The 26869-nt window shown below is 46.2% G+C and overlaps 2 protein-coding genes across 3 annotated transcripts; one reads left to right on the plus strand and one right to left on the minus strand.

Annotated features, from left to right (window-relative positions):
- The first annotated feature begins 857 nt into the window (after positions 1–857).
- On the plus strand, positions 858–3970 carry LOC145850191 (uncharacterized). Its single transcript, XM_082956036.1, has 3 exons — positions 858–1095; positions 1827–2766; positions 3442–3970. Exons 2-3 carry the CDS (start codon positions 1963–1965, stop codon positions 3484–3486), a joined length of 849 nt encoding a protein of 282 aa, XP_082812162.1. The 5' UTR covers positions 858–1095; positions 1827–1962; the 3' UTR covers positions 3487–3970.
- Positions 3971–9550: 5580 nt separating this feature from the next.
- Positions 9551–17101, minus strand: zgc:92242 (uncharacterized). 2 transcript variants are annotated; one of them, XM_014213000.3, is made up of 6 exons: positions 16894–17101; positions 16202–16235; positions 15105–15515; positions 10514–10749; positions 10156–10372; positions 9551–10010 (listed from the first exon to the last, which is right to left on the minus strand). In XM_014213000.3, exons 3-6 carry the CDS (start codon positions 15283–15285, stop codon positions 9886–9888), a joined length of 759 nt encoding a protein of 252 aa, XP_014068475.2. In that variant the 5' UTR covers positions 15286–15515; positions 16202–16235; positions 16894–17101; the 3' UTR covers positions 9551–9885. The 2 variants fall into 2 exon arrangements, with proteins under 2 accessions (XP_014068475.2, XP_014068476.2); XM_014213001.3 differs by lacking the exon at positions 16202–16235.
- Between the last annotated feature and the right edge of the window lie 9768 nt (positions 17102–26869).

Raw genomic sequence — 26869 nt, forward strand, 5'->3', positions numbered from 1 at the left:
ATGTCCAACATATACATTTTCTACTGAATATGTCTGACTTGATCGTGATGTATTTTGTGAATAAACGTTGTCAAAGTGGTCAGTCTTGACTGTCATTCGTTTCCTGAAGCCCTAGAAGGCCGACATTATGTGGTGCTGATTTTTATGTCTCGCTGCAAAGCAGTTTATGTGATCCGATGTATGCCATTTTACCCACTTATACAATGCAATATTTTCTCTAGCCGCTGGGAGCTGCTCTCGCTCCACTAGCAGGCGTGAGGATTACGCAGCCCCCTCTCCATTTTACTGTTGCCCAGGCCACACTACGCGCACACACACTCAGCCTCACACCACAACTGGATGTGTGCCAAACAGGACTCTCACAAGAGGTGGAGTGGATTATCCGGTGCGCCTCTAAATTGGCCCATCTACGCTGATGGCGGCTACCCTGTTTGTTACAGTCCGGCTTCCAACACCATGACATTGCAAGGAACACACACACAACGTACAATCACTCACCTGCCAGTCTGATGAATTTCATTCATAACAAAAAGTGATTCGCCAAACAGCCTTTTCCAATTTCTTAACGGTGATCTATTTCAATCAAGAGTTATTGTAGACATAAGAAAACCTTTCCTGTCATTAATTGTATTTCCAAAAGAATGAACACATTGGCGTTATCTGTCTATCTGTATGCGTTTGTAACATTTTATATGACGACACAGAAATGAAATGAACACAGGAATTCGCTGTTCGGACATATTGTGGTCATGGGGTCATTTTCTGCGTCTCATGACCATGACTCCAGTTCGCTTTTTGTGTGACGCCCCCCAAATCTATGAAGTGTGTTTGCGTGTTCCGCTCAGCGAGTGGCGGGGACGAGGAGGTGGGAATGCGAGACGGTAAAGGCGAAGGACCTATGCAGCCACCGAACTGGACAAATGGTTTACGGCTCCGTTTTCTCGGTTGATCACTGTAGATAAAGATTGGATGTGTCTAATAGTTGACCATTTCTTAGGATTTTTTTCTGTCTCCCTTTATTTATTCCAATATTCGTGGAAGGCACCACGGACAAACCACTGGACAGTGGGGCTCCGGTCAGCTCGCGTCGCATTGGTAGGTGCACGAATTACGAAAGGCTGTGATAATATCATATCATATATTGAAGAGAGATATGACCTATTCATACTTTTGCAATATTATCAATTGTAAGAATTACATCACGCGAACCCAAACGTTATCGTTTAGTGAGGAAATATAGCGTATTTTATTTATCCACTGCGACCGTGTCGTGCACGCGCGTACGCCGGACTGTCACTGTGTCTAGACAAAAGGTATTTTCTTATCCTATTCGAACTCGATGGCATTTAGAGGTAGAGATTGTATTTTCTCAAGCATGGCTCACATCACAACTACTGTAGTCAAATCAAAATGCGCGCTCCAAATTTGACTGGCGCATATGCGCAATAGGCTATTTGTTTGTGGTATTCCATTATTGCATAGATTTGTCCCCCTTGGAACTCAGGTGCAACAACACCCCGGTCTATCTTAACTCAAATGTAGAAAGCGTCACGTTATTCAAGGCATATCGTTTTATCAGCCTCAGATGTAGCCTATATTTTGTACACATTTTACAAGCTTTCTCAAACATAGGCTAGTATGCTATTATTCCCTTAATTAGCTTAGGCCAATGTCTTACGATGTCATCATTGTCTTTCATTCACTGAAAATAAAACCAACCATCCACCAATGCCTCTCTAATAACATCTATCTCTCTTTTCTCCACCTCTCCCCTTTCTTTGTCTCCTCTGTCTCCTTCCCCCTCTCCTCCATCTCCCTCTGCTCAGCTCCACAGGGTATAAAGGTATCAGAGAGGATCATGGGAATATAACAGCTGTCAGTGTGTTGTGATTGGCTAACAGTAACTGTTGTCACTGTTCTTACCTTGGCATTACCCCACCACCTCCCAACCCCCCACCCAGTATGGCAGATACACTGGACATGTCTGGCCCTTCCTCTCCGGAACAGCAGAGAGCCAATAGGATCCTCAGTGAGCCTCTAAGACGAAGCCTGAAGCGCTCTCATCCCTGCTCCCTCTCAGAGTATCTCAACAACACCAACAGATTAGCCCACCACCATAGTAGCTCCAGTAGTACGGATATCAGGGGCTTCCTCCACCCCACTGCAGCCCAGCACAGGCCCAACCAGCCCAGGCAGCCCAAGCCTCACCGGGCCCCCTCCTCCAACATAGACCTCTGGGACTCCCCCAGTGGGCTTCACTTGGCTCATGCTGCAGAGCTGCTGATGAGGGCTGGGGCCTTGACACTGACCCCCACACCCAAGGACCAGGGCCCTCTGGGTGGGCTGGGGGCCGGGGAGGCTGGGGGGGATGGGGAGGAGGTGGAAGGTGGGTCCAGGGTTGAAGGGGACAGCATGGGTTGTGTGACAGACTTCCTGCCACTGCTAGGCTGCTCCTGGTTCTCCTTGAACCCAGGCCTGTTTGCTCTGACAGCGGGAGGAGGGGGATTCCTGACTGGTGGTGGAGGGTCAATGGGAATGGCTGGCATTGGGGAGGGTGTGGAGAGGTTGCGAGGCGAGAGCTCGTCCCCTGGCGGCGGGGGGGGTGCTGGGAGAAGGAAGAGGAAGCGATGCGGAGAGTGTGTGCCATGTCGACGGATGGGGAACTGTGAAGAATGCAGTGCCTGCCGCAACCGCAAGACTGGACACCAGATCTGCAAGTACAGGAAGTGTGAGCAGCTGAAGAAGAAGGCAGCCACTGGGTTAGAGGTGAGAAGAAGTGGAGAAACACACCTAAATACACACTATTAGAATGGGCAGTCTGACTTTATTTGAGGTTTGACAACTGCTGTCCAAAATAATATACACTGAGTGCTATTTCCATGACATAGACTGACCAGGTGAATCCAGGGGATGAACCCTTATTGATGTCACCTGTTAAATCCACTTTATATATATATGAAGGGCATGAGACAGGTTAAAGAAGGATTTTTAAGCCATGAGACAATTGAGACATGGTTGTGTGTGTGTGAATGGCAAGACAAAATATTTAAGTGCCTTTGAACGGAGTATGGTAGTAAGTTCCAGGCGCAGCGCTGCTGGGTTTTTCACGCTCAACAGTTTCTGTGTGTATCAAGAATGGTCCACCACCCAAAGGACATCCAGCCAACTGGTCTCAACTGTGGGAGTGGTTGGAGTCAACATGGTCCAGCATCCCTGTGGAACGTGTTCGACACCTTGTAGAGTCCATGCTCTGATGAATAGAGGCTGTTCTGAGGGGGGGAAACGTAATATTAGGAAGGTGTTCACACTCAGTGTATACCTCTTTAATAGTACTATGTTCATTTGTTACTGTCTATGGTCTTGAGGTGTAATAGTCTGTGTACATGTGTTTGTGTTTTGAGTGGACCACTGCCTTCTGACCTTTCTCCTCTACTTTCATAGAAGATGGTGTTTCCGTCAGGAGCAGCGTTTCCATGGCTACAATAGGATTCCACCTATCTCTCCCTAAGAACTGCCAGTCAAATGAATTGACTCCGCCCATTTGGAATGTGATCATGGACATTGTACGTCCAGAGAGCCAAAGTCAATTCAGGTGGCCTTGTTGGATTGGCTTGGAGAGTACAGTATCTTCGACAATCAAAAACATGAAGATGAAAACCCAATGGATTTACATATTGTTGAGTCTAAAATGAACCACCTCATTAACCACAGAGTATTGTTTATTAATTGAAAATGTAATTCCTTTTTATACTCCATTTTGGAACATTTTGTCATGGAAGCTTCTGACCTGGACGTTTCCATATAAGCCAAACCAAGAAGGACAGACCTGTTCCTAATATGATGTTTGTTTTTCTATTCATGTCACGGTTAATAAAATGATGAGTAGTAGATGTACTTAAGTCCTGATTAGTGTGTAGTTCTTACACCTCTACGGTCTGCCTTCTGAATAAAGACAAGGAAACTGCCTGTCTATGTGTGTGTTGGGGTGAGTGTGTCAGTGTGTATTTCAGGGGCTGACTGATCCCTGTCTATTTCCCATGGGGCTTTATGTAGTGTGTCTTGGGGGAGGCATGCATGATGGCCTGACAGAGTGGAGAACCTTATCACTACATCACACACACACACACACACGACCAAAACTTACACAAACAAAATATATGAAAACGTGACTCCCCACCACTCAATGCATTCACACATGTCCTCATTCCCATTCACACACTGATCCAATTTTTTCAATTTTATTCCTGATCATGCAGTATGCAGACACACTCATTCTCTCTCACACCGTAATATTGTGATTGCAGAGAGTACGGCTCACACAGGCAGGGGGTTTGGAGGTTGCCGTGACGATAGTTGATGAGATAGGACTTTCTTCCTCCACCGCTCACTCAGGGGGACGGTTGGATGGCGTAACCATGGAAATGGCAGGGTGAGGTGTCACGCTATAATTGGGCCATTGCTTGCACTTCCTGTGTGCCTTCAGTCAGAGAGCCTGTGCGTGTGTCCGCTTCTTCGCGTGTCTTACAGAAGTACTGCCAACTCAGGCAAAAAAATCAGGTAGCACGCTATTACTATTCCCACTGAATAAAAAACATGTCGTATTGTGCATCGCTTACTCTCGCGCACAAAGGGATTTTATATTCCTGAATCTCCACTTTCCCCTTGTGCCTTTCCAGTCATTTGGAGATGAATCCCCCTTCCTCCGGAAATCTGTGTCACCCTCTGGCCGTGAGGTCTGGAGCCTCCCCAAACGCCTGCAGAGTCTAGCTCTGCTGCCCTGCAAGATGGCAGGAGGGAGAGAGGGAGAGGAGAGGGGGAGGGGAGGGGAGAAAGGAGATGGAGAGACAGCAGGAGATGAAGATAGTAGGGGTAGAGTGAAGGGGCAAATACAAAAAGAGAAAGGGAAGTGGTCGGACAGATACCTAGAGAAATTGAGAGGTAGAGAGATGGAGCGATAAAGATGGATGTATTGTCGAAAATACAGACTGACCCTGGCTCTGAGTCTGTCCTCTCAAAGCACAGTTGGACCAAGCTATGTTAGTCGCTGCAGCCAGCTGTTGCATGGCTCAGTAACGCTACACTGGTTGGATCCTACTATAGCAGCTCTAGTCATAGAAGAAGAGACCATTGTTCCTGAATCCTAAAGACACACTTTCATCTGTCCTGGTGGTGCATGAGAAATGCTTTATTGAGTTGGTAGAGATATAGTTGTGCTGAATGTGTTCATATAGCCAGCCTGTTTCTGTCGCCACCATGCCGCCACTCGCTAATCAAGTTACCACTAGTCCCTTTTGATCCTTTGTTAACCAGCTACTGGGAACTCCACTAGTTAACCATGGCATGGAGCCCCCCTCTCCCTGTTTTGTTAGGGGCTTCAGAAAAACAACTGCAACCCATCTCGGATTAATTTATACAGTGAGGGAAAAAAGTATTTGATCCCCTGCTGATTTTGTACATTTGCCCACTGACAAAGAAATGATCAGTCTATAATCTTAATGGTAGGTTTATTTGAACAGTGAGAGACAGAATAACAACAAAAAAATCCAGAAAAACGCATGTCAAAAATGTTTTAAAATGATTTGCATTTTAATGAGGGAAATAAGTATTTGACCCCTCTGCAAAACATGACTTAGTACTTGTTGGCAAAACCCTTGTTGGCAATCACAGAGGTCAGACGTTTCTTGTAGTTAGCCACCAGGTTTGCACACATCTCAGGAGGGATTTTGTCCCACTCCTCTTTGCAGATCTTCTCAAGTCGTTAAGGTTTCGAGGCTGACGTTTGGCACCTCGAACCTTCAGCTCCCTCCACAGATTTTCTATGGGATTAAGGTCTGGAGACTGGCTAGGCCACTCCAGGACCTTAATGTGCTTCTTCTTGAGCCACTCCTTTGTTGCCTTGGCCGTGTGTTTTGGGTCATTGTCATGCTGGAATACCCATCCATGACCCATTTTCAATGCTCTGGCTGAGGGAAGGAGGTTCTCACCCAAGATTTGACGGTACATGGCCCCGTCCATCGTCCCTTTGATGCGGTGAAGTTGTCCTGTCCCCTTAGCAGAAAATGACCCCCAAAGCATAATGTTTCCACCTCCATGTTTGACAGTGGGGATGGTGTTCTTGGGGTCATAGGCAGCATTCGTCCTCCTCCAAACACGGTGAGTTGAGTTGATGCCAAAGAGCTCCATTTTGGTCTCATCTGACCACAACACTTTCACCCAGTTGTCCTCTGAATCATTCAGATGTTCATTGGCAAACTTCAGACGGGCATGTATATGTGCTTTCTTGAGCAGGGGGACCTTGCAGGCGCTGCAGGATTTCAGTCCTTCACGGCGTAGTGTATTACCAATTGTTTTCTTGGTGACTATGTTCCCAGCTGCCTTGAGATCATTGACAAGATCCTCCCGTGTAGTTCTGGGCTGATTCCTCACCGTTCTCATAATCATTGCAACTCCACAAGCTGAGATCTTGGATGGAGCCCCAGGCCAAGGGAGATTGACAGTTCTTTTGTGTTTCTTCCATTTGCGAATAATCCCACCAACTGTTGTCACCTTCTCACCAAGCTGCTTGGCGATGGTCTTGTAGCCCATTCCAGCCTTGTGTAGGTCTACAATCTTGTCCCTGACATCCTTGGAAAGCTCTTTGGTCTTGGCCATGGTGGAGAGTTTGGAATCTGATTGATTGATTGCTTCTGTGGACAGGTGTCTTTTATACAGGTAACAAACTGAGATTAGGAGCACTCCCTTTAAGAGTGTGCTCCTAATCTCAGCTCGTTACCTGTATAAAAGACACCTGGGAGCCAGAAATCTTTCTGATTGAGAGGGGGTCAAATACTTATTTCCCTCATTAAAATGCAAATCAATTTATAACATTTTTGACATGCGTTTTTCTGGATTTTTTGTTGTTATTCTGTCTCTCACTGTTCAAATAAACCTACCATTAAAATTATGGACTGATCATTTCTTTGTCAGTGGGCAAACGTACAAAATCAGCAGGGGATCAAATACTTTTTTCCCTCACTGTATAGTTTGTAATGCATTCCACCCACATGCGTGACCTGTATGTGTGTGTGTGGGGTGGGTTGTGTGTGTGTGTGGGGTCGGGTGTGTATGTGTGTGTTTGAGATCTAGGTGTAATCCTATCCCAGAGCATGGTGAAAGGCAGGTCTGGCTGTCCTTGACCTCTCTGGTCACTATGAATACCACTCACTATAAAACAACAGAGGATTCCCTCTCTCCCCTGTTCACCTATCTCCCCTGTTCACCTCTCTCCCTCTTTCACCTCTCTCCCCTGTTCACCTCTCTCCCCTGTTCACCTATCTCCCCTGTTCACCTCTCTCCCTCTTTCACCTCTCTCCCCTGTTCACCTCTCTCCCCTGTTCACCTCTCTCCCTCTTTCACCTCTCTCCCCTGTTCACCTATCTCCCCTGTTCACCTCTCTCCCTCTTTCACCTCTCTCCCCTGTTCACCTCTCTCCCCTGTTCACCTCTCTCCCCTGTTCACCTCTCTCCCTCTTTCACCTCTCTCCCCTGTTCACCTCTCTCCCCTGTTCACCTCTCTCCCCTGTTCACCTCTCTCCCCTGTTCACCTCTCTCCCCTGTTCACCTCTCTCCCCTGTTCACCTCTCTCCCCTGTTCACCTCTCTCCCTCTTTCACCTCTCTCCCCTGTTCACCTCTCTCCCCTGTTCACCTATCTCCCCTGTTCACCTCTCTCCCTCTTTCACCTCTCTCCCCTGTTCACCTCTCTCCCCTGTTCACCTATCTCCCCTGTTCACCTCTCTCCCCTGTTCACCTCTCTCCCTCTTTCACCTCTCTCCCCTGTTCACCTCTCTCCCCTGTTCACCTCTCTCCCCTGTTCACCTCTCTCCCCTGTTCACCTCTCTCCCTCTTTCACCTCTCTCCCCTGTTCACCTCTCTCCCCTGTTCACCTCTCTCCCCTGTTCACCTCTCTCCCCTGTTCACCTCTCTCCCTCTTTCACCTCTCTCCCCTGTTCACCTCTCTCCCCTGTTCACCTCTCTCCCCTGTTCACCTCTCTCCCCTGTTCACCTCTCTCCCCTGTTCACCTCTCTCCCCTGTTCACCTCTCTCCCCTGTTCACCTCTCTCCCTCTTTCACCTCTCTCCCCTGTTCACCTCTCTCCCTCTTTCACCTCTCTCCCTCTTTCACCTCTCTCCCTCTTTCACCTCTCTCCCCTGTTCACCTATCTCCCCTGTTCACCTCTCTCCCTCTTTCACCTCTCTCCCCTGTTCACCTATCTCCCTCTTTCACCTCTCTCCCCTGTTCACCTCTCTCCCCTGTTCACCTCTCTCCCTCTTTCACCTCTCTCCCCTGTTCACCTATCTCCCCTGTTCACCTCTCTCCCTCTTTCACCTCTCTCCCCTGTTCACCTATCTCCCCTGTTCACCTCTCTCCCTCTTTCACCTCTCTCCCCTGTTCACCTCTCTCCCTCTTTCACCTCTCTCCCCTGTTCACCTATCTCCCCTGTTCACCTCTCTCCCTCTTTCACCTCTCTCCCCTGTTCACCTATCTCCCCTGTTCACCTCTCTCCCCTGTTCACCTCTCTCCCTCTTTCACCTCTCTCCCTCTTTCACCTCTCTCCCCTTTTCACCTATCTCCCCTGTTCACCTCTCTCCCCTTTTCACCTCTCTCCCCTGTTCACCTCTCTCCCCTGTTCACCTCTCTCCCTCTTTCACCTCTCTCCCTCTTTCACCTCTCTCCCCTTTTCACCTCTCTCCCTCTTTCACCTCTCTCCCCTGTTCACCTCTCTCCCTCTTTCACCTCTCTCCCCTTTTCACCTCTCTCCCTCTTTCACCTCTCTCCCCTGTTCACCTCTCTCCCCTTTTCACCTCTCTCCCCTTTTCACCTCTCTCCCTCTTTCACCTCTCTCCCCTTTTCACCTCTCTCCCCTTTTCACCTCTCTCCCCTGTTCACCTCTCTCCCCTTTTCACCTCTCTCCCTCTCACCTCTCTCCCTCTTTCACCTCTCTCCCCTGTTCACCTCTCTCCCTCTTTCACCTCTCTCCCCTGTTCACCTCTCTCCCCTGTTCACCTCTCTCCCTCTTTCACCTCTCTCCCTCTTTCACCTCTCTCCCCTGTTCACCTCTCTCCCTCTTTCACCTCTCTCCCTCTTTCACCTCTCTCCCTTTTTATTAATCCTCTCTCTCTATCTTAAACACCCTCACACATTTCTTCCACATTTTTATTCAGCTCAATTAGAAGACAACAGGTCAAATAAATCTGTGTATTGCACAAGCATGTTTCACACACAATATAGAAATAACCTCCTCAAACAAATGTAGTTAGAGTGCAAATATACAAAACCAGAAAATCTACGAGGTTAGACCGTTAGATAACGACAACTACTAACAAAGCAAAAGATCAGGCAACTAAAAACCCGACAGGATGGTTTGATCTATAGCCCAAACATACCACGCCCCTTATTACAGCAGAGGTTTTTCTTTTTTACATAATTACTGATAAGAAACGTGAAGCTAAATCTTTTCCTCCACCCCATGTACAAATCAGATACAAACCTCTTGTACATATGTAGAAATACCTCTTGTGTTAACCATGTCCAAACCTCTTGTGTATTAAGGTTCAAGGAGAGGTAGAACTGTATGACTACCATGCAGTCTCCAGGAACCTTCAAAGGGAGCCGTTTCACCAGAATACCAGCGCCAAGCATTCCTCCCACTCAGCCGTGCATGTCCACCTTTAACTCGGCTATGTTTGGAGCTCCTATTTCTCCGCACCGTTCCTCAGGTGAGTGTCTGTCCGTAGGTCACTTGTACCTGGTATTCAAATGAGCCCGTCAAGTGGGCAGTACCTCTTCTGTGTGGTTGGTTGACTGGAGGTGACCCTGGTGTTACCTGAGGGAAGGTTTGGCTGCTAGCTACAGGTGAGAGGGTTTGGTGGCCACAGGGGGCATGGCAGTGGGAGAGGAAGTGGCAAATGCTCTCCTGAGCTGGGCCACCCGACCACCAAATGCTGGGCTCTCCTCTTCATGACTGACCACCACTAGAGAGATAGAGAGGGAAAGGATTGTAAAAATATATGTTAAGTCAATGAGCTTGAATCGAGTGTAGAGTATGTCATACACACACACTTAAGCACACAAAAAAAACATTCTCTCTCTCTCTCTCTATCGCTCTTTCTCTCTCACCTCTTCGGCTCTGTGGGCGGGTCTTTTCTGTGACTGACAGCTGGGGTTGGAGACAGAGGCTGATGTTGCTGCAGTGGGGTCTGTAGCAGAGGCCCCAGTCCTTTAGGTCGTCTGTGCTGTAGCCTGACACACTGTCCTCCCTGGTGTCCTTTGGGTCGACCTCAGCACTGCCTGTGTCCTGGTCCTCCTCAGAGTCCTTAGAGCCGTCTGAGTCTTCCTGGAAATAGAAGAAGAATGGTGAGCTACATCCTGTATGGTAGAGCTGACATCTTTCTCTCTCTCTTTCCCTCTCTTTCTGTGTCTCATGCACACACACACACGCACGCACGCACACACACACACACACACACACACTTACGCTGAGTTGCATCGGTATGGCTGATTGTGAGCTGGTTTGGTGGTTCTCTCTGTCTGTCAGTAGAGACACAGTATGAAGATCAACCACTAGGTTGTTCATTTCTGTACTCTGTAGTCTGGTGTTGGTACGAAGGGTCTGGAGGAGTTTGGAGGATCTAAATTCATCCACCTCTCCGATCACGCTCACACTCACATCCCCATCATGACCCAACAGCCAGCGCACGCTCTTACTGTGACCTGAGGAGAAACACACAGACACATTGAATACCACACTGTGTAATTAGCACAGATAATACAATTGAAGGTAACTCTTCAAACCTATCACCATTTTAGATCTATTGTCAGAGTTCTTCATGGAGTCTGGTTGTCGTACTGGTTCCAGCCCAGCAGATGGTGCTGTTGTCTTATCAGTGAACAAACACGTTACTGACGTCTGCAGTAGCCGAGCTTTATCTATTGTCCAGTCTATAGGCTCTACACAAACACTGCCTTAGGGTGTTTTTACATATAGTCCTCTTTAAAAGAACCCGATCTCAGTCCTTGTTAAAGTGAACTCTGGGGTAAAAAAAGCAAGAGAACTCAGATGTCTTTGTATTCACACTGTCCTCTCCTTTGAATGAGGACTCAACTCTTTTGCCAGTTCACGTCACCTATTTTGTTGTCTGAGTCCTCTTTGTATTCACATTGCTATGTTTAGAAAGGAACCAAGATCTTTTTCCAACATTCACTCAATGCACAAGACAAGCCATTCTGTCTTATCGGAAGCTAATAGATTGCATGTAGTTATTAGACATCATTATTATAATTAAAAGATAATATTGACATGTAAATATTATTGGTAACAAAATAAATAGCCGAAGAATAACTGCAGATTTAATAATGATGTAATTGAAAGTTGTACCCCCTTGAAGAGCTAGCATTGATTTTGTACCCTATTGTTTTCTCACACTATTCAAAGCCCACAATCGAATAATCAGCGCGTAAAGCTCTCAGCCTACAGATTACATATTTCAAACAAATAATCTGAATGTCGTGTTCGGTACAAAACTCCACACATTTTGGGGAATTTCTGTGCATCCTTGACAATCGCAAATCAATATCCAAAAACAGCACATACTTTTTCAGCGAAACTAGACATTATCATCTTGTCTCTTTTGTGACAAGTGAACCTGGGGAGCTTTGTGTTCACATTGCCCTAAAAAAAGGGAACCGGAACTCGGAATTCCAGCGAACCAAACTCAGACCACCTCTCGAGAATCTTAAGGGGTCTGAGTTCCTTTGCAGCGTTCACACTGCACATTAAGCGAACCACAACTGAGTTGACAAAAATTGTCTGAAAGGGACCAAGTGTGAAAACCCCCTTACTGACACACTAGACTATGATCTTCACCTTCCAGTAATCACTCTGATCTGACCTTAGATCTGTGCTAATTGGTGTCATAAGTGGGATTCAGCCTGTCTGTAGTTACAACCTCTAGCCTCTAGTTACAGCCAGGTCACCATTACAGTGATATGAACGCGATACACATGAACAGGCTCCTAGCCTAAATTTAAAAAATGACCCATTTCAATTCATTCATTTCAGTTCAGATAATTGAAAATAAGCCTATGTAATAAGGGAAGAGCACAATTGCAACAAAAGGTGTGGAAATGTTCAGCAAATCCTCTTGGAAATATGAGATGGATTTTTTAAGCCTACAGGATGGACCACAAGCTGTGTGTGGACGCCTGCATCCTTCCGGTATATGTGTGCGCGTGCGTTGATCTGCTCGTGCATGTGTGACATTTAGGAGTTGTACTGTGTTGCCTACGTACTATCTTACATAAGGAGAGTCTTTCTGGGCCATGGGGCTTTGAGAGGAGAATTAAGGGCCTGTGAGAAGAATGGTGAAGTGTAGTGTTTGTTGCTCAACACTCCGTTCTGCTGGTCAGTTTGACACCAGGTGTTAAGAGATGACCTGGCCTGACCTTCTGCTACTAAGATGACACACACACACACACACACACACACACACACACACACACACACACACACACACACACACACACACACACACACACACACACACACACACACACACACACACACACACACACACACACACACACACACACACACACACACACACACACACTCAGGTGACACAGAGCACAGATTGGAAAGACAAAGCGGTAACGAGATATTCGGGGCTAAAAGCAGCGAGCCTCACCAAACCACAGGGCTTTCTCAATTCTATTCACTCCTATTCAATCTGCCGGGCAGGCAGGCATGTGGAATGAATCAATCACTGCCGCGGTGTTTCTGATGATAGAGCTCTGATAAGAGGGCTGGGTACTACACTATACTGTTCTATTAGTACCAATGGAGGGGATAGGTCACATTCTATATCTTATCAGATAGAGAAAGGAACAGGGGGAGAGAGGAATAGAATGGGTAAAAGAGAGACAGAGGGGGGATAGAATGGAAAAGAGAGAGATGTGGGCTAGTGAGAGTGGTGGAACTTGGCCTGAACTGAAGGCCTCTCTCTGTAGATAAGAGTGTGGTTTCAGGGTTGTTTCTCAGAATAGTGGGGTGGGTGCTCAAGCATGATCAATTACTCATTGCCTCTTTCTCTCTCCAGGTCTCTTTCTCTCTCCCTGCCTCTCTCTCCCTGTCTCTCTCTCCCTGTCTCTTTTTCTTCCCCTCATACTTCTGATCTCCCTTTCTCTCCCCCTACCTCCCCATCTTTCATTCCCCCTCCTGTTCCCTCTCTCTCTTTCTATATTTGAAAGGTTTTCCTCTCTCCCTGGCCTATACTTTAGGCCCTTTGGTGTGTTGAATCTGAGGACAGAACATTCTGTGCAGGCAGAGAGAGGAGACGAGGTAGAGAGAGGAGAGGAGGCAGAGAGAGGAGAGGAAGCAGAGAGAGGAGAGGAGGCAGAGAGAGGAGACGAGGTAGAGAGAGGAGAGGAGGCAGAGAGAGGAGAGGAAGCAGAGAGAGGAGAGGAGGCAGAGAGAGGAGAGGAGATAGAGAGAGGAGACGGGCAGAGAGAGGAGAGGAGGTAGAGAGAGGAGAGGAGGTAGAGAGAGGAGAGGAGGCAGAGAGAGGAGAGGAAGCAGAGAGAGGAGAGGAGGCAGAGAGAGGAGAGGAGGTAGAGAGAGGAGAGGAGGCAGAGAGAGGAGAGGAGGCAGAGAGAGGAGAGGAAGCAGAGAGAGGAGAGGAGGCAGAGAGAGGAGAGGAGGTAGAGAGAGGAGAGGAGGCAGAGAGAGGAGAGGAGGCAGAGAGAGGAGAGGAGGCAGAGAGAGGAGACGAGGTAGAGAGAGGAGAGGAGGCAGAGAGAGGAGAGAAGGCAGAGAGATTAGATGAAGCAGAGAGAGGAGAGGAGGTAGAGAGAGGAGAGGAAGCAGAGAGAGGAGAGGAGGCAGAGAAAGGAGAGGAGGCAGAGAGAGGAGAGGAGGCAGAGAGAGGAGAGGAGGTAGAGAGAGGAGAGGAGGCAGAGAGAGGAGAGGAGGTAGAGAGAGGAGAGGAAGCAGAGAGAGGCGAGGAGGCAGAGAGAGGAGAGGAGGCAGAGAGAGGAGAGGAGGTAGAGAGAAGAGAGGAGGCAGAGAGAGGAGAGGAGGCAGAGAGAGTTGAGGAAGAAGAGAATGGAGAGGAGGCAGAGTGAGGAGAGGAGGCGGAGAGAGGAGAGGAGGCAGAGAGAGGAGACGAGGTAGAGAGAGGAGAGGAGGCAGAGAGAGGAGAGGAGGCAGAGAGAGGTGACGAGGTAGAGAGAGGAGAGGAGGCAGAGAGAGGAGAGGAGGCAAAGAGAGGAGAGGAGGCAGAGAGAGGAGACGAGGTAGAGAGAGGAGAGGAGGCAGAGAGAGGAGAGAAGGCAGAGAGATTATATGAAGCAGAGAGAGGAGAGGAGGTAGAGAGAGGAGAGGAAGCAGAGAGAGGAGAGGAGGCAGAGAGAGGAGAGGAGGCAGAGAGAGGAGAGAAGGCAGAGAGATTAGATGAAGCAGAGAGAGGAGAGGAGGCAGAGAGAGGAGAGGAGGCAGAGAGAGGGGACGAGGCAGAGAGAGGAGAGGAGGCAGAGAGAGGAGAGGAGCCAGAGAGAGGAGAGGAAGCAGAGAGAGGAGAGGAAGCAGAGAGAGGAGAGGAGGCAGAGAGAGGAGAGGAGGTAGAGAGAGGAGAGGAGGCAGAGAGAGGAGAGGAGGCAGAGAGAGGAGACGAGGCAGAGAGAGGAGAGGAGGCAGAGAGAGGAGAGGAGGCAGAGAGAGGAGAGGAGGCAGAGAGAGGAGAGGAGGCAGAGAGAGGAGAGGAGGCAGAGGGGGGCACAGGTGGGTGTGACCACCCAGGGAAAGGAAATCCTAAGTTATGAAATAGACACTCCTAACTCCTCTTACCCTAACAACAGGGGCGTGTTCTGAAGTGTACTCTAGTTTACTGTAAATGACCTGCATTTATTCTGTACTCACTAGCACCGGTGTGTGTGTGTGTGTGTGTGTGTGTGTGTGTGTGTGTGTTGTGTGTGTGTGTGTGTGTGTGTGTGTGTGTGTGTGTGTGTGTGTGTGTGTGTGTGTGCGTGTGCGTGCGTGCGTGCGTGCGTGCATTCATGTGTGCATGCTGTACCTTTCTTAGTCCTGGCGTGTTCCCTGGTTCTCCTCTCTCTCTCGTCCTTCTCCTCCCTCTCTTTCCAGCGTCTGACCTGCTCCTCTCTCATCTTCAGGAACAAGATTCTCTTCTGGTCTTCACTCAGGGCCTCCAGAACCTCTGGGTCCACCCACATCTCCTGTAGGATCTGAGCCAGCATACTGTCTGATCCTAGATTAACCTCTTTCCTCTGGTGCTGTTGGGACTGTCTAAAATGCTGTTGCCGGCCTGGCTCAACAGAGGGCTTTAAATCCCAACGTCTGGTGGATCTGGTACAGTCCAAATTCCAAAATGCTGAAGAGTTCTCTTGCAACTTCTCAGACGTTCCCTCAGTAATATTGTATGGCTTCTGCTGGGAGGGTGGATGGTCACTGATTCCTTGCTGGTACTCTAGAGCAGTAGAGAGTATATATATATATGATTACATCGGTTGCCTTTCTCCACAGCCTCTCCCTCTTCGGCTGTCCACCAACACAATTGTAGGTTGTGTGTGTGTGTGTGTGTGTGTGTGTGTGTGTGTGTGTGTGTGTGTGTGTGTGTGTGTGTGTGTGTGTGTGTGTGTGTGTGTGTGTGTGTGTGTGTGTGTGTGTGTGTGTGCGTGTGTGCGTGTGTGCGTGTGTGCGTGTGTGCGTGTGTGCGTGCGTGTGTGTAAATCTGTGTCCACTCCCTCTACTACCCCCTCACAGAGAGCTGCCCTATTGCTTTTAAACATTTGAAGGTAAACAGAGACCAGAGAACAACCCAGCTGGGTGACAGAACGGCATTTCATGTCAATAGAGAGAGACACACACATAAACCTGCCATTATTTCCATCATTTTGATTTAGAGAGAGGGAGGGAGAAAAAATAGAGAGTAAGCTGGCACTGTTTATACTTTTTTGGAGACAGGAAGAGAAAGAGAGGGAAACACAGAAACAGAGAGAGAAAAGGGGTGGAAGAGACTTTGCATCTCTCATGACCAAGACAGAAGAGACAGAGAGATAACCAGCTATCTCTCATGATGAAATCAGAAGAGACAGAGAGATAACCAGATCTATGTATCCCCCTCCTAAGGCTCATGGTCACCTACCCTCTTACCTTACTTATACTCATACTGTTTCTAAAACATGATCTGCAAGGGAATGAGATAATGATCAGTAAGTCTCCTTGTATATGTCTCAACACAGAGGGCCAGACAACCAACACTACCAACAAACACGTATTGTACATTCACACAGTCACAGAACATCAGTGGAGACAGAACAGTTGCAACAACAATTACTATCATATATGGAATACCACTAAATAAAGCACTGCGGGAATCTAATCTTACAGTGATTAAAACATTGTTATAACCTCATTATAACAACATTGATACACAACATAAAGACTGGTGTAACTAGAGACTAACAGGAACAGATGCCTGTAACACACTGAGCCATGGCAGAAAGACACACTGAAACACAAAGCGGGGAGTTTTGAATCTATGCCAGCATGCAAATACATTTAGGGTTTACCATAGTCACTGTTCACATATAGAGAATGCCAGAGCAGAGGCAAAAGGACAGAATGGAGAGAGAAAGACGATGTGTGTTGCATGCTAAGGGAGAAGTATTTATTTTGTTGAGTTTTCAAACAGAGCCTGTTTTACTAGGACTGACAGAGAGGGGTTGTGAGAGTCGGATGAACTCAGACAAGAACAAGAAAGTAAGAGAAAGAAAAGCGAGCGAGTGATGAGAAGAAAGTAGAGCAGAGGAGAAACCCTGAGAAATCAAGCGTACTTTACTTACTGTGACTGCCCAGCCTGAAAAATTAGCAAGCCTGGTCCTGGTGTGAGTTACACTGTGACTGACTGTATCTGGGTGACGTGTGTGTGTGTTTGAGTGAGTGAGCAGTAGAGCAGTCTGTGTAGCAGAGTTGGTATGCTGGCTATGATGATCCCCTGCCTCTTTGTGTACTGGATATGAGGGGGCTGCAGTGACCTCTCTCTCTCTCTCTTCTCTCTCTCTCTCTCTCTCTCTCTCTCTCTCTCTCTCTCTCTCTCTCTCTCTCTCTCTCTCTCTCTCTCTCTCTCTCTCGCTCTCTCTCTCTCTCTCTCTCTCTCTCTCTCTCTCTCTCTCTCTCTCTCTCTCTCTCTCGCTCTCTCTCTCTCTCATAGGCAGGAGTATGATAACAGGCCATTGACAGGGATTGATTAACATGATCACATCAGTAGTCATCATCAGTGGCTGACCCCACCCATAGTTTAATGACTGATCAGTGTCTAAACAGGTTCATGCCAGTCTATGGTACTGAGAGTCTCTGTTGTACTCTATAGACATTATGGTACTGTTAGTGTCTGATTATGCCTTCGGGTCACGATGTGTTATCTCTCAGATGTCTGGTTCCTGGTGCCACCTCATGACTTCCAGTCAATACACAGATAAAGCAAAACATGAACACAGGAAGAGCAATTACAGTACACAACAATAACAACGTGATGTAAGTGTATGTTAGTTTGGGGTAGAGCATGTTGGGTGTGAGTCTTGATTGAATTGAAGCAGGAAAAGGAAATATTTAGCTGGTTTGGGGGAATTTCAATCACTTACAATAAATTAATATATCTTATCTCTTTCTCTGTCTTTCCCGCTTACTCTGTATTGCGACAGCAAGCTCAAGGTCCTTTTCCTGTTTTGGTCGAGTCAGGCCGGCCAGGTCAAGGTAGTCTCAGGGAAAACACAGACCTGCAGCAGCAGCATGTAGACGTTTTGGGGGAAACACAAAACACATTAGTCATAAACCACCCAGCACAGGTTGGGAATGTTTCCAGGGCATTCAGATAAAGAAATGTAGAAGTGAGTCTTAATGTGTCTAAGGTTGTGATTGTGAACAGGAGAGTATGTTTGTACAGACCTATTGGTTTTCACTTGGCCACAAAGCAGCATTTCAATACCAGGAAATGACTCACACCTTTTTCTGTAACCATTTGATTCCTTATCATTTAGATACAGTAATTATACATTAAGGATTGTAAAGAAACCACTTTCACATAACAACAAGTAATAGCTGTCTAACTCACCTGGTGTAATGTAGTGTAGTGTAATGTACTGTATTGTAGTGTAATGTAGTGTAATGTTGTGTGGTGTAGTGTAATGTATTGTGTTGTATACTGTCGCAAAGCTAACTAAAAAGCAGCCTTCGCAAATGGAGGATGGCTTTCACTTCAGCAGTAATAAATTTATGAACTTCTTTGAGGAAAAGATCATGATCATTAGAAAGCAAATTACAGACTCCTCTTTAAATCTGGGTATTCCTCCAAAGCTCCATTGTCCTGAGTCTGCACAACTCTGCCAGGACCTAGGATCAAGGGAGATACTAAAGTGTTTTAGTACTATATCTCTTGACGCAATGATGAAAATAATCATGGCCTCCAAACCCTCAAGCTGCATACTGGACCCTATTCCAACTAAACTACTGAAAGAGCTGCTTCCTGTGCTTGGCCCTCCTATGTTGAACATAATAAACGGCTCTCTATCCACCGGATGTGTACCAAGCTCACTAAAAGTGGCAGTAATAAAGCCTCTCTTGAAAAAGCCGAATCTTGATCCAGAAATTATAAAAAACTATCGGCCTATATCGAATCTTCCATTCCTCTCCAAAATTTTAGAAAAAGCTGTTGCACAGCAACTGACTGCCTTCCTGAAGACAAACAATGTATACGAAACGCTTCAGTCTGGTTTTAGACCCCATCATAGCACTGAGACTGCACTTGTGAAGGTGGTAAATGACCTTTTAATGACGTCAGACCGAGGCTCTGCATCTGTCCTCGTGCTCCTAGATCTTAGTGCCGCTTTTGATACCATCGATCACCACATTCTTTTGGAGAGATTGGAAACCCAAATTGGTCTACATGGACAAGTTCTGGCCTGGTTTAGATCTTATCTGTCGGAAAGATATCAGTTTGTCTCTGTGAATGGTTTGTCCTCTGACAAATCAATTGTAAATTTCGGTGTTCCTCAAGGTTCCGTTTTAGGACCACTATTGTTTTCACTATATATTTTACCTCTTGGGGATGTCATTCGAAAACATAATGTTAAATTTCACTGCTATGCAGACGACACACAGCTGTACATTTCAATGAAACATGGTGAAGCCCCAAAATTGCCCTCGCTAGAAGCCTGTGTTTCAGACATAAAGAAGTGGATGGCTGCAAACTTTCTACTTTTAAACTCGGACAAAACAGAGATGCTTGTTCTAGGTCCCAAGAAACAAAGAGATCTTCTGTTGAATCTGACAATTAATCTGGATGGTTGTACAGTCGTCTCAAATAAAACTGTGAAGGACCTCGGCGTTACTCTGGACCCTGATCTCTCTTTTGAAGAACATATCAAGACTGTTTCAAGGACAGCTTTTTTCCATCTACGTAACATTGCAAAAATCAGAAATTTTCTGTCCAAAAATGACGCAGAAAAATTAATCCATGCTTTTGTTACTTCTAGGCTGGACTACTGCAATGCTCTACTTTCCGGCTACCCGGATAAAGCACTAAATAAACTTCAGTTAGTGCTAAATACGGCTGCTAGAATCCTGACTAGAACCCAAAAATTTGATCATATTACTCCAGTGTTAGCCTCCCTACACTGGCTTCCTGTTAAGGCAAGGGCTGATTTCAAGGTTTTACTGCTAACCTACAAAGCATTACATGGGCTTGCTCCTACCTATCTTTCCGATTTGGTCCTGCCGTACATACCTACACGTACGCTACGGTCACAAGACGCAGGCCTCCTAATTGTCCCTAGAATTTCTAAGCAAACGGCTGGAGGTAGGGCTTTCTCCTATAGAGCTCCATTTTTATGGAATGGTCTGCCTACCAATGTGAGAGACGCAGACTCAGTCTCAACCTTTAAGTCTTTACTGAAGACTTATCTCTTCAGTAGGTCCTATGATTAAGTATAGTCTGGCCCAGGAGTGTGAAGGTGAACGGAAAGGCTGGAGCAACGAACCGCCCTTGCTGTCTCTGCCTTGCCGGTTCCCCTCTTTCCACTGGGATTCTCTGCCTCTAACCCTTTTACAGAGGCTGAGTCACTGGCCTACTGGTGTTCTTCCATGCCGTCCATGGGAGGGGTGCGTCACTTGAGTGGGTTGAGTCACTGACGTGGTCTTCCTGTCTGGGTTGGCGCCCCCCCCCCCCCTTGGGTTGTGCCATGGCGGAGATTGTTGTGGGCTATACTCGGCCTTGTCTTAGGACGGTAAGTTGGTGGTTGGAGACATCCCTCTAGTGGTGTGGGGGCTGTGCTTTGGCAAAGTGGGTGGGGTTATATCCTGCCTGTTTGGCCCTGTCCGGGGGTATCATCGGATGGGGCCACAGTGTCTTCTGATCCCTCCTGTCTCAGCCTCCAGTATTTATGCTGCAGTAGTTTATGTGTCGGGGGGCTAGGGTCAGTCTGTTACATCTGGAGTATTTCTCTTGTCTTATCCGGTGTCCTGTGTGTATTTAAATATGCTCTCTCTAATTCTCTCTTTCTCTCTTTCTGTCTTTCTCTCGGAGGACCTGAGCCCTAGGACCATGCCTCAGGACTACCTGGTATGACTCCTCCTTGCTGTCCCCAGTCCACCTGGCCGTGCTGCTGCTCCAGTTTCAACTGTTCTGCCTGCGGCTATGGAACCCTGACCTGTTCACCGGACGTGCTTGTTGCACCCTCGACAACTACTATGATTATTATTATTTGACCATGCTGGTCATTTATGAACATTTTAACATTTTAACATTTTGACCATGTTCTGTTATAATATCCACCCTGCACAGCCAGAAGAGGACTGGCCACCCCTCATAGCCTGGTTCCTCTCTAGGTTTCTTCCTAGGTTTTTGGCCTTTCTAGGGAGTTTTTCCTAGGGAGTTTTTCCTAGCCACCGTGCTTCTTTCACATGCTTTGCTTGCTGTTTGGGGTTTTAGGCTGGGTTTCTGTACAGCACTTTGAGAATATCAGCTGATGTACGAAGGGCTATATAAAAATAAATTTGATTTGATTTGATTTGATTTGTAGTGTAGTGTAGTGTAATGTACTGTATTGTAGTGTAATGTAGTGTAATGTTGTGTGGTGTAGTGTAATGTATTGTGTTGTAGTGTAGTGTAGTGTAGTTTAATGTACTGTAGTGTGGTGTACAGTAATGTAGTGTAATGTAGTGTAGTGTAATATAGTATACTGTAGTGCAGTGTAATGTCATGTGGTGTAGTGTACTGTAGAGTAGTGCAATGTAGTGTAGTGTACAGTAGTGTAGTGTAATGTAGTGTAATGTCATGTGGTGTAGTGTAGTGTAATGTAGTGTAATGTAGTGTAATGTAGTGTAATGTACGATGGTGTAGTGTAGTGTGGTGTAGTGTAATGTAATGTGATGTAGTGTGGTGCAGTGTAGTGTAGTGTGGTGTAATGTAATGTAATGTAATGTGGTGTAATGTAGTGTAGTGGAGAGTAGTGTAATGTAGTGTTATGTAGTGTAGTGGAGAGGAGAGTAGTGTAATGTAGTGTAGTGTAATGTAGTGTAGTGTAGTTGTAGTGGAGAGGAGAGTAGTGTAATGTAGTGTAGTGTAATGTAGTGTAGTGTAGTTGTAGGAGTTGGCTTTGGGGATGACCAGTGAAATATACCTGCTGGAGCGTGTGCTACGGGTGGGTGTTGCTATGGTGACCAGTGAGCTGAGATAAGGCGGGGCTTTACCTAGCAAAGACTTATAGATGACCTGGAGCCAGTGGGTTTGACGACGAATATGAAGCGAGGGCCAGCCAACGAGAGCATACAGGTCGCAGTGGTGGGTAGTATATGGGGCTTTGGTGACAAAACGGATGGCACTGTGATAGACTACATCTAATTTGCTGAGTAGAGTGTTGGAGGCTATTTTGAAGATGACGTCGCCGAAGTCAAGGATCGGTAGGATAGTCGGTTTTACGAGGATATGTGTAGCAGCATGAATGAAGGAGGCTTTGTTGCGAAATAGGAAGCCGATTCTAGATTTAATTTTGGATTGGAGATGTTTGATGTGAGTCTGGAAGGAGAGTTTACAGTCTAACCAGACACCTAGGTATTTGTAGTTGTCCACATATTCTAAGTCAGAACCGTCCAGAGTAGTGATGCTAGTCGGGCAGGTGCGGGCAGTGATCGGGTGCGGGCAGCGATCGGTTGAAGAGCATGCATTTAGTTTTGCTAGCATTTAAGAGCAGTTGGAGGCCACAGAAGGAGTGTTGTATGGCATTGAAGCTCGTCTGGAGGTTTGTTAACACAGTGTCCAAAGAAGGGCCAGAAGTATACAGAATGGTGTCGTCTGCGTAGAGGTGGATCAGAGAATCACCAGCAGCAAGAGCAACATCATTTATATTTACAGAGAAAAGAGTCGGCCCAAGAATTGAACCCTGTGGCACCCCCATAGAGACTGCCAGAGGTCCGGACAATATGAACTCCGATTTGACACGCTGAACTCTATCTGAGAAGTAGTTGGTGAACCAGGCGAGGCAGTCATTAGAGAAACCAAGGCTGTTGAGTCTGCCAATTAGAATGCGGTGATTGACAGAGTCGAAAGCCTTGGCCAGGTCAATGAAGACGGCTGCACAGTACTGTCTTTTATCGATGGCGGTTATGATATCGTTTAGGACCATGAGTGTGGCTGAGGTGCACCCATGACCAGCTCTGATACCAGATTGCATAGCGGAGATGGTACGGTGGGATTTGAAATGGTCAGTGATCTGTTTGTTAACTTGGCTTTTGAAGACTTTAGAAAGGCAGGGCAGGATGGATATAGGTCTATAACAGTTCTCCTCCTTTGAAGAGGGGGATGACTGCGGCCGCTTTCCAATCTTTAGGGATCTCAGACAATACGAAAGAGAGGTTGAACAGGCTAGTAATAGGGGTTGCAACAATTGCGGCAGAGATTTATCGGTGGTGACAGTGTTTCCTAGCCTCAGTGCAGTGGGCAGTGGGGAGGAGGTGCTCTTATTCTCCATGGACTTTACAGTGTCCCAAAACTTTTTTGAATTTGTGCTACAGGATGCAAATTTCTGTTTGAAAGAGCTAGCCTGTGGTGTGGTGTAATGTAGTGTAATGTAATGTAGTGGAGAGTAGTTTAATGTAGTGTAATGTAGTGTAATTTAGTGTAGTGGAGAGTAGTGTTATGTATTGTAATGTAGTGTAGTGTAATGTAGTGTAGTGTAGTGTAGTGTATTGTAGTGTAGTGTGGTTTAATGTAGTGTAATATAGTGTAGTGTGGTGTATTGTAGTGTAGTGTGGTGTAATATAGTGTAATGTAGTGTGGTGTAGTGTAGTGTAGTGTAGTGTAATGTAGTATAGTGTGCTGTACCGTAGTGTAGTACAGTGGGGTGGTGTAGTGTAGTGTAGTGTGGTGTAGTGTGGTGTGGTGTAGTGTGGTATGGTGTAATGTAGTGTAGTGTAATGTAGTGTAATGTAGAGTGGTGTAATGTAGTGCAATGTAGTGGGGGGGTGTAGTGTAGTGTGGTGTAGTGTGGTGTGGTGTAGTGTGGTATGGTGTAATGTAGTGTAGTGTAATGTAGTGTAATGTAGAGTGGTGTAATGTAGTGCAATGTAGTGGGGGGGTGTAGTGTGGTGTGGTGTAGTGTAGTGTGGTGTGGTGTAATGTAGTGTAGTGTGGTGTAGTGTGCTGTGGTGTAGTGTAGTGTGGTGTGGTGTGGTGTAGTGTAGTGTAGTGTAGTGTGGTGTGGTGTAATGTAGTGTAGTGTAATGTAGTGTAATGTAGAGTGGTGTAATGTAGTGCAATGTAGTGGGGGGGTGTATTGTGGTGTGGTGTAGTGTAATATAGTGTAATGTAGAGTGGTGTAGTGTAGTGCAATGTGGTGTAATGTAGTGTAGTGTAGTGTAGTGTAATGTCATGTAGTGTGGTGTAATGTAATGTAATGTAGTGTGGTGTAGTGTAGTGGGGTGGTGTAGTGTGGTGTATGTAATGTGGTGTAATGTAGTGTAGTGTGGTGTGGTGTAGAGTAGTGTAGTGTGGTGTAGTGTAATGTAGTGTAGTGTGGTGTATTGTAGTGTAGTGTGTTGTAACGTAGTGTAATTTAGTTTATTGGGGTGGTGTAGTGTTGTGTAGTGTAATGTAGTGTAGCGTGCTGTGGTGTAATGTAGTGTAGTGTGGTGTAGTGTAGTGTGGTGTATTGTAGTGTAGTGTAATGTAGTGAAGTGTGGTGTAATGTAATGTGGTGTAATGTAGTCTAATATATTGTACTGTGGTGTAGAGTAGTGGGGAGGTGTAGTGTGGGGAAGTGTAGTGTAATGTAGTGTAGTGTGGTGTATTGTAGTGCAGTGTAATGTAGTGAAGTGTGGTGTAATGTAATGTGGTGTAATGTAGTCTAATATATTGTAGTGTGGTGTAGAGTAGTGGGGTGGTGTTGTGTGGGGAAATGTAGTGTAGTGTGATGTATTGTAGTGTAATATATTGTAGTGTGGTGTAATGTAGTGTAGTGGGGATGTGTAGTGTAGTGTGGTGTAGTGTAGTTTGGTGTGGTGTAGAGTAGTGTAGTGTGGTGTAATGTAATGTAATGTGATGTGGTGTAATGTAGTGTAATGTAATGTAGTGGAGAGTAGTTTAATGTAGTGTAATGTAGTGTAATTTAGTGTAGTGGAGAGTAGTGTTATGTATTGTAATATAGTGTAGTGTAATGTAGTGGGGGGGGTGTAGTGTGGTGTAGAGTAGTGTAATATAGTGTAGTGTAGTGTGGTGTAATGTAGTGTAATGTAGTGTAGTGGGGTGGTGTAGTGTAGTGTGGTGTAGTGTAGTGTGGTGTAATGTAGTGTAGTGGGGTGGTGTAGTGTAGTGTAGTGTAGTGTGGTGTGGTGTGGTGTAGAGTAGTGTAGTGTAATGTAGTGTAATGTAGAGTGGTGTAGTGTAGTGCAATGTAGTGGGGGGGTGTAGTGTGGTGTAGAGTAGTGTAATATAGTGTAATGTATAGTGGTGCAGTGTAGTGCAATGTAGTGGGGGGGGGGGGTGTAGTGTGGTGTAGAGTAGTGTAATGTAGTGTGGTGTAATGTGGTGTAGAGTAGTGTAATGTAGTGTAATGTAGTGTAGTGTGGTGTAATGTAGTGTGGTGTAATGTGGTGTAGAGTAGTGTAATGTGGTGTAATGTAGTGTGGTGTAATGTAGTGTGGTGTAGTGTAGTGCAGTATAATGTAGTGTGGTGTAATGTGGTGTAGAGTAGTGTAATGTAGTGTAATGTAGAGTGGTGTAGTGTAGTGCAATGTAGTGGGGGGGGGGGTGTAGTGTGGTGTAGAGTAGTGTAATGTAGTGTGGTGTAATGTGGTGTAGAGTAGTGTAATGTAGTGTAATGTAGTGTGGTGTAGTGTAGTGTGGTGTAATGTAGTGTGGTGTAATGTAGTGTAGTGTAGTGTAATGTAGTGTGGTGTAGTGTAGTGTGGTGTAATGTAGTGTGGTGTAATGTAGTGTAGTGTAATGTAGTGTGGTGTAATGTGGTGTAGTGTAGTGTGGTGTAATGTAGTGTAGTGTAATGTAGTGTGGTGTAATGTGGTGTAGAGTAGTGTAATGTAGTGTGGTGTAATGTGGTGTAGAGTAGTGTAATGTAGTGTAATGTAGTGTGGTGTAATGTGGTGTAGAGTAGTGTGGTGTAATGTAGTGTAGTGTAATGTAGTGTAATGTAGAGTGGTGTAGTGTAGTGCAATGTAGTGTAATGTGGTGTAGAATAGTGTAATGTAATGTAGTGTAGTGTAATGCCATGTGGTGTGGTGTAATGTAATATAGTGTGGTGTAGTGTAGTGGGGTGGTGTAGTGTGGTGTATGTAATGTAGTTTACTGTGGTCTAATTTAGTGTAGTGTGGTGTAATGTAGTGTGGTGTAGTGTAGTGTGGTGTAGTGTAGTGTAATGTAATGTAATGTAGTGTAGTGTAGTGTATTGTAGTGTAGTTTGGTGTAATGTAGTGTAATTTAGTTTATTGGGGTGGTGTAGTGTGGTGTAGTGTAATGTAGTGTGGTGTGCTGTAATGTAGTGTAGTGTGGTGTAGTGTAGTGGGGTGGTGTAGTGTGGGGAAGTGTGATGTAGTGTAATGTAGTGTAGTGTAGTGTAATATAGTGTAGTGTGGTGTATTGTAGTGTAGTGTAATGTAGTGTAATGTAGTGTAGTGTGGTGTAATGTAATGTAATGTGGTATAATGTAGTCTAATGTAGTGTAGTGTGGTGTAGAGTAGTGGGATGCTGTCGTGTGGGGAAGTGTAGTGTAGTGTGGTGTAGTGTAGTGTGGTGTAATGTAGTGTAGTGTGATGTATTGTAGTGTAGTGTAATGTAATGTAGTGTGGTGTATTTTAGTGTAGTGTGGTGTAATGTAGTGTAGTGTGGTGTATTGTAGTGTAGTGCGGTGTAATGTGGTGTAATGTAGTGTAGTGGGGTTGTGTAGTGTAGTGTGGTGTAGTGTAGTGTAGTTTAGAGTAGAGTAGAGTAGTGTGGTGTAGTGTAGTGTAGTGTGGTATAATGTAATGTAGTGTAGTGTAGTGAAGTATGCTGTAGGGTATTGTAGTGTGGTGTGTGGTGTGGTGTGTGGTGTGGTGTGTGGTGTGGTGTGTGGTGTGGTGTGGTGTGTGGTGTGTGGTGTGTGGTGTGGTGTGTGGTGTGTGGTGTGGTGTGTGGTGTGGTGTGTGGTGTGGTGTGTGGTGTGTGGTGTGGTGTGGTGTGTGGTGTGGTGTGTGGTGTCTGGTGTGGTGTGTGGTGTGGTGTGTAGTGTGGTGTGGTGTGTGGTGTGTGGTGTGTGGGTGTGGTGTGGTGTGGTG

Source organism: Salmo salar, chromosome 09 (assembly GCF_965601325.2).
Source record: "Salmo salar chromosome 09, fSalSal1, whole genome shotgun sequence".
In the NCBI taxonomy this organism is placed as follows: domain Eukaryota; kingdom Metazoa; phylum Chordata; class Actinopteri; order Salmoniformes; family Salmonidae; genus Salmo; species Salmo salar.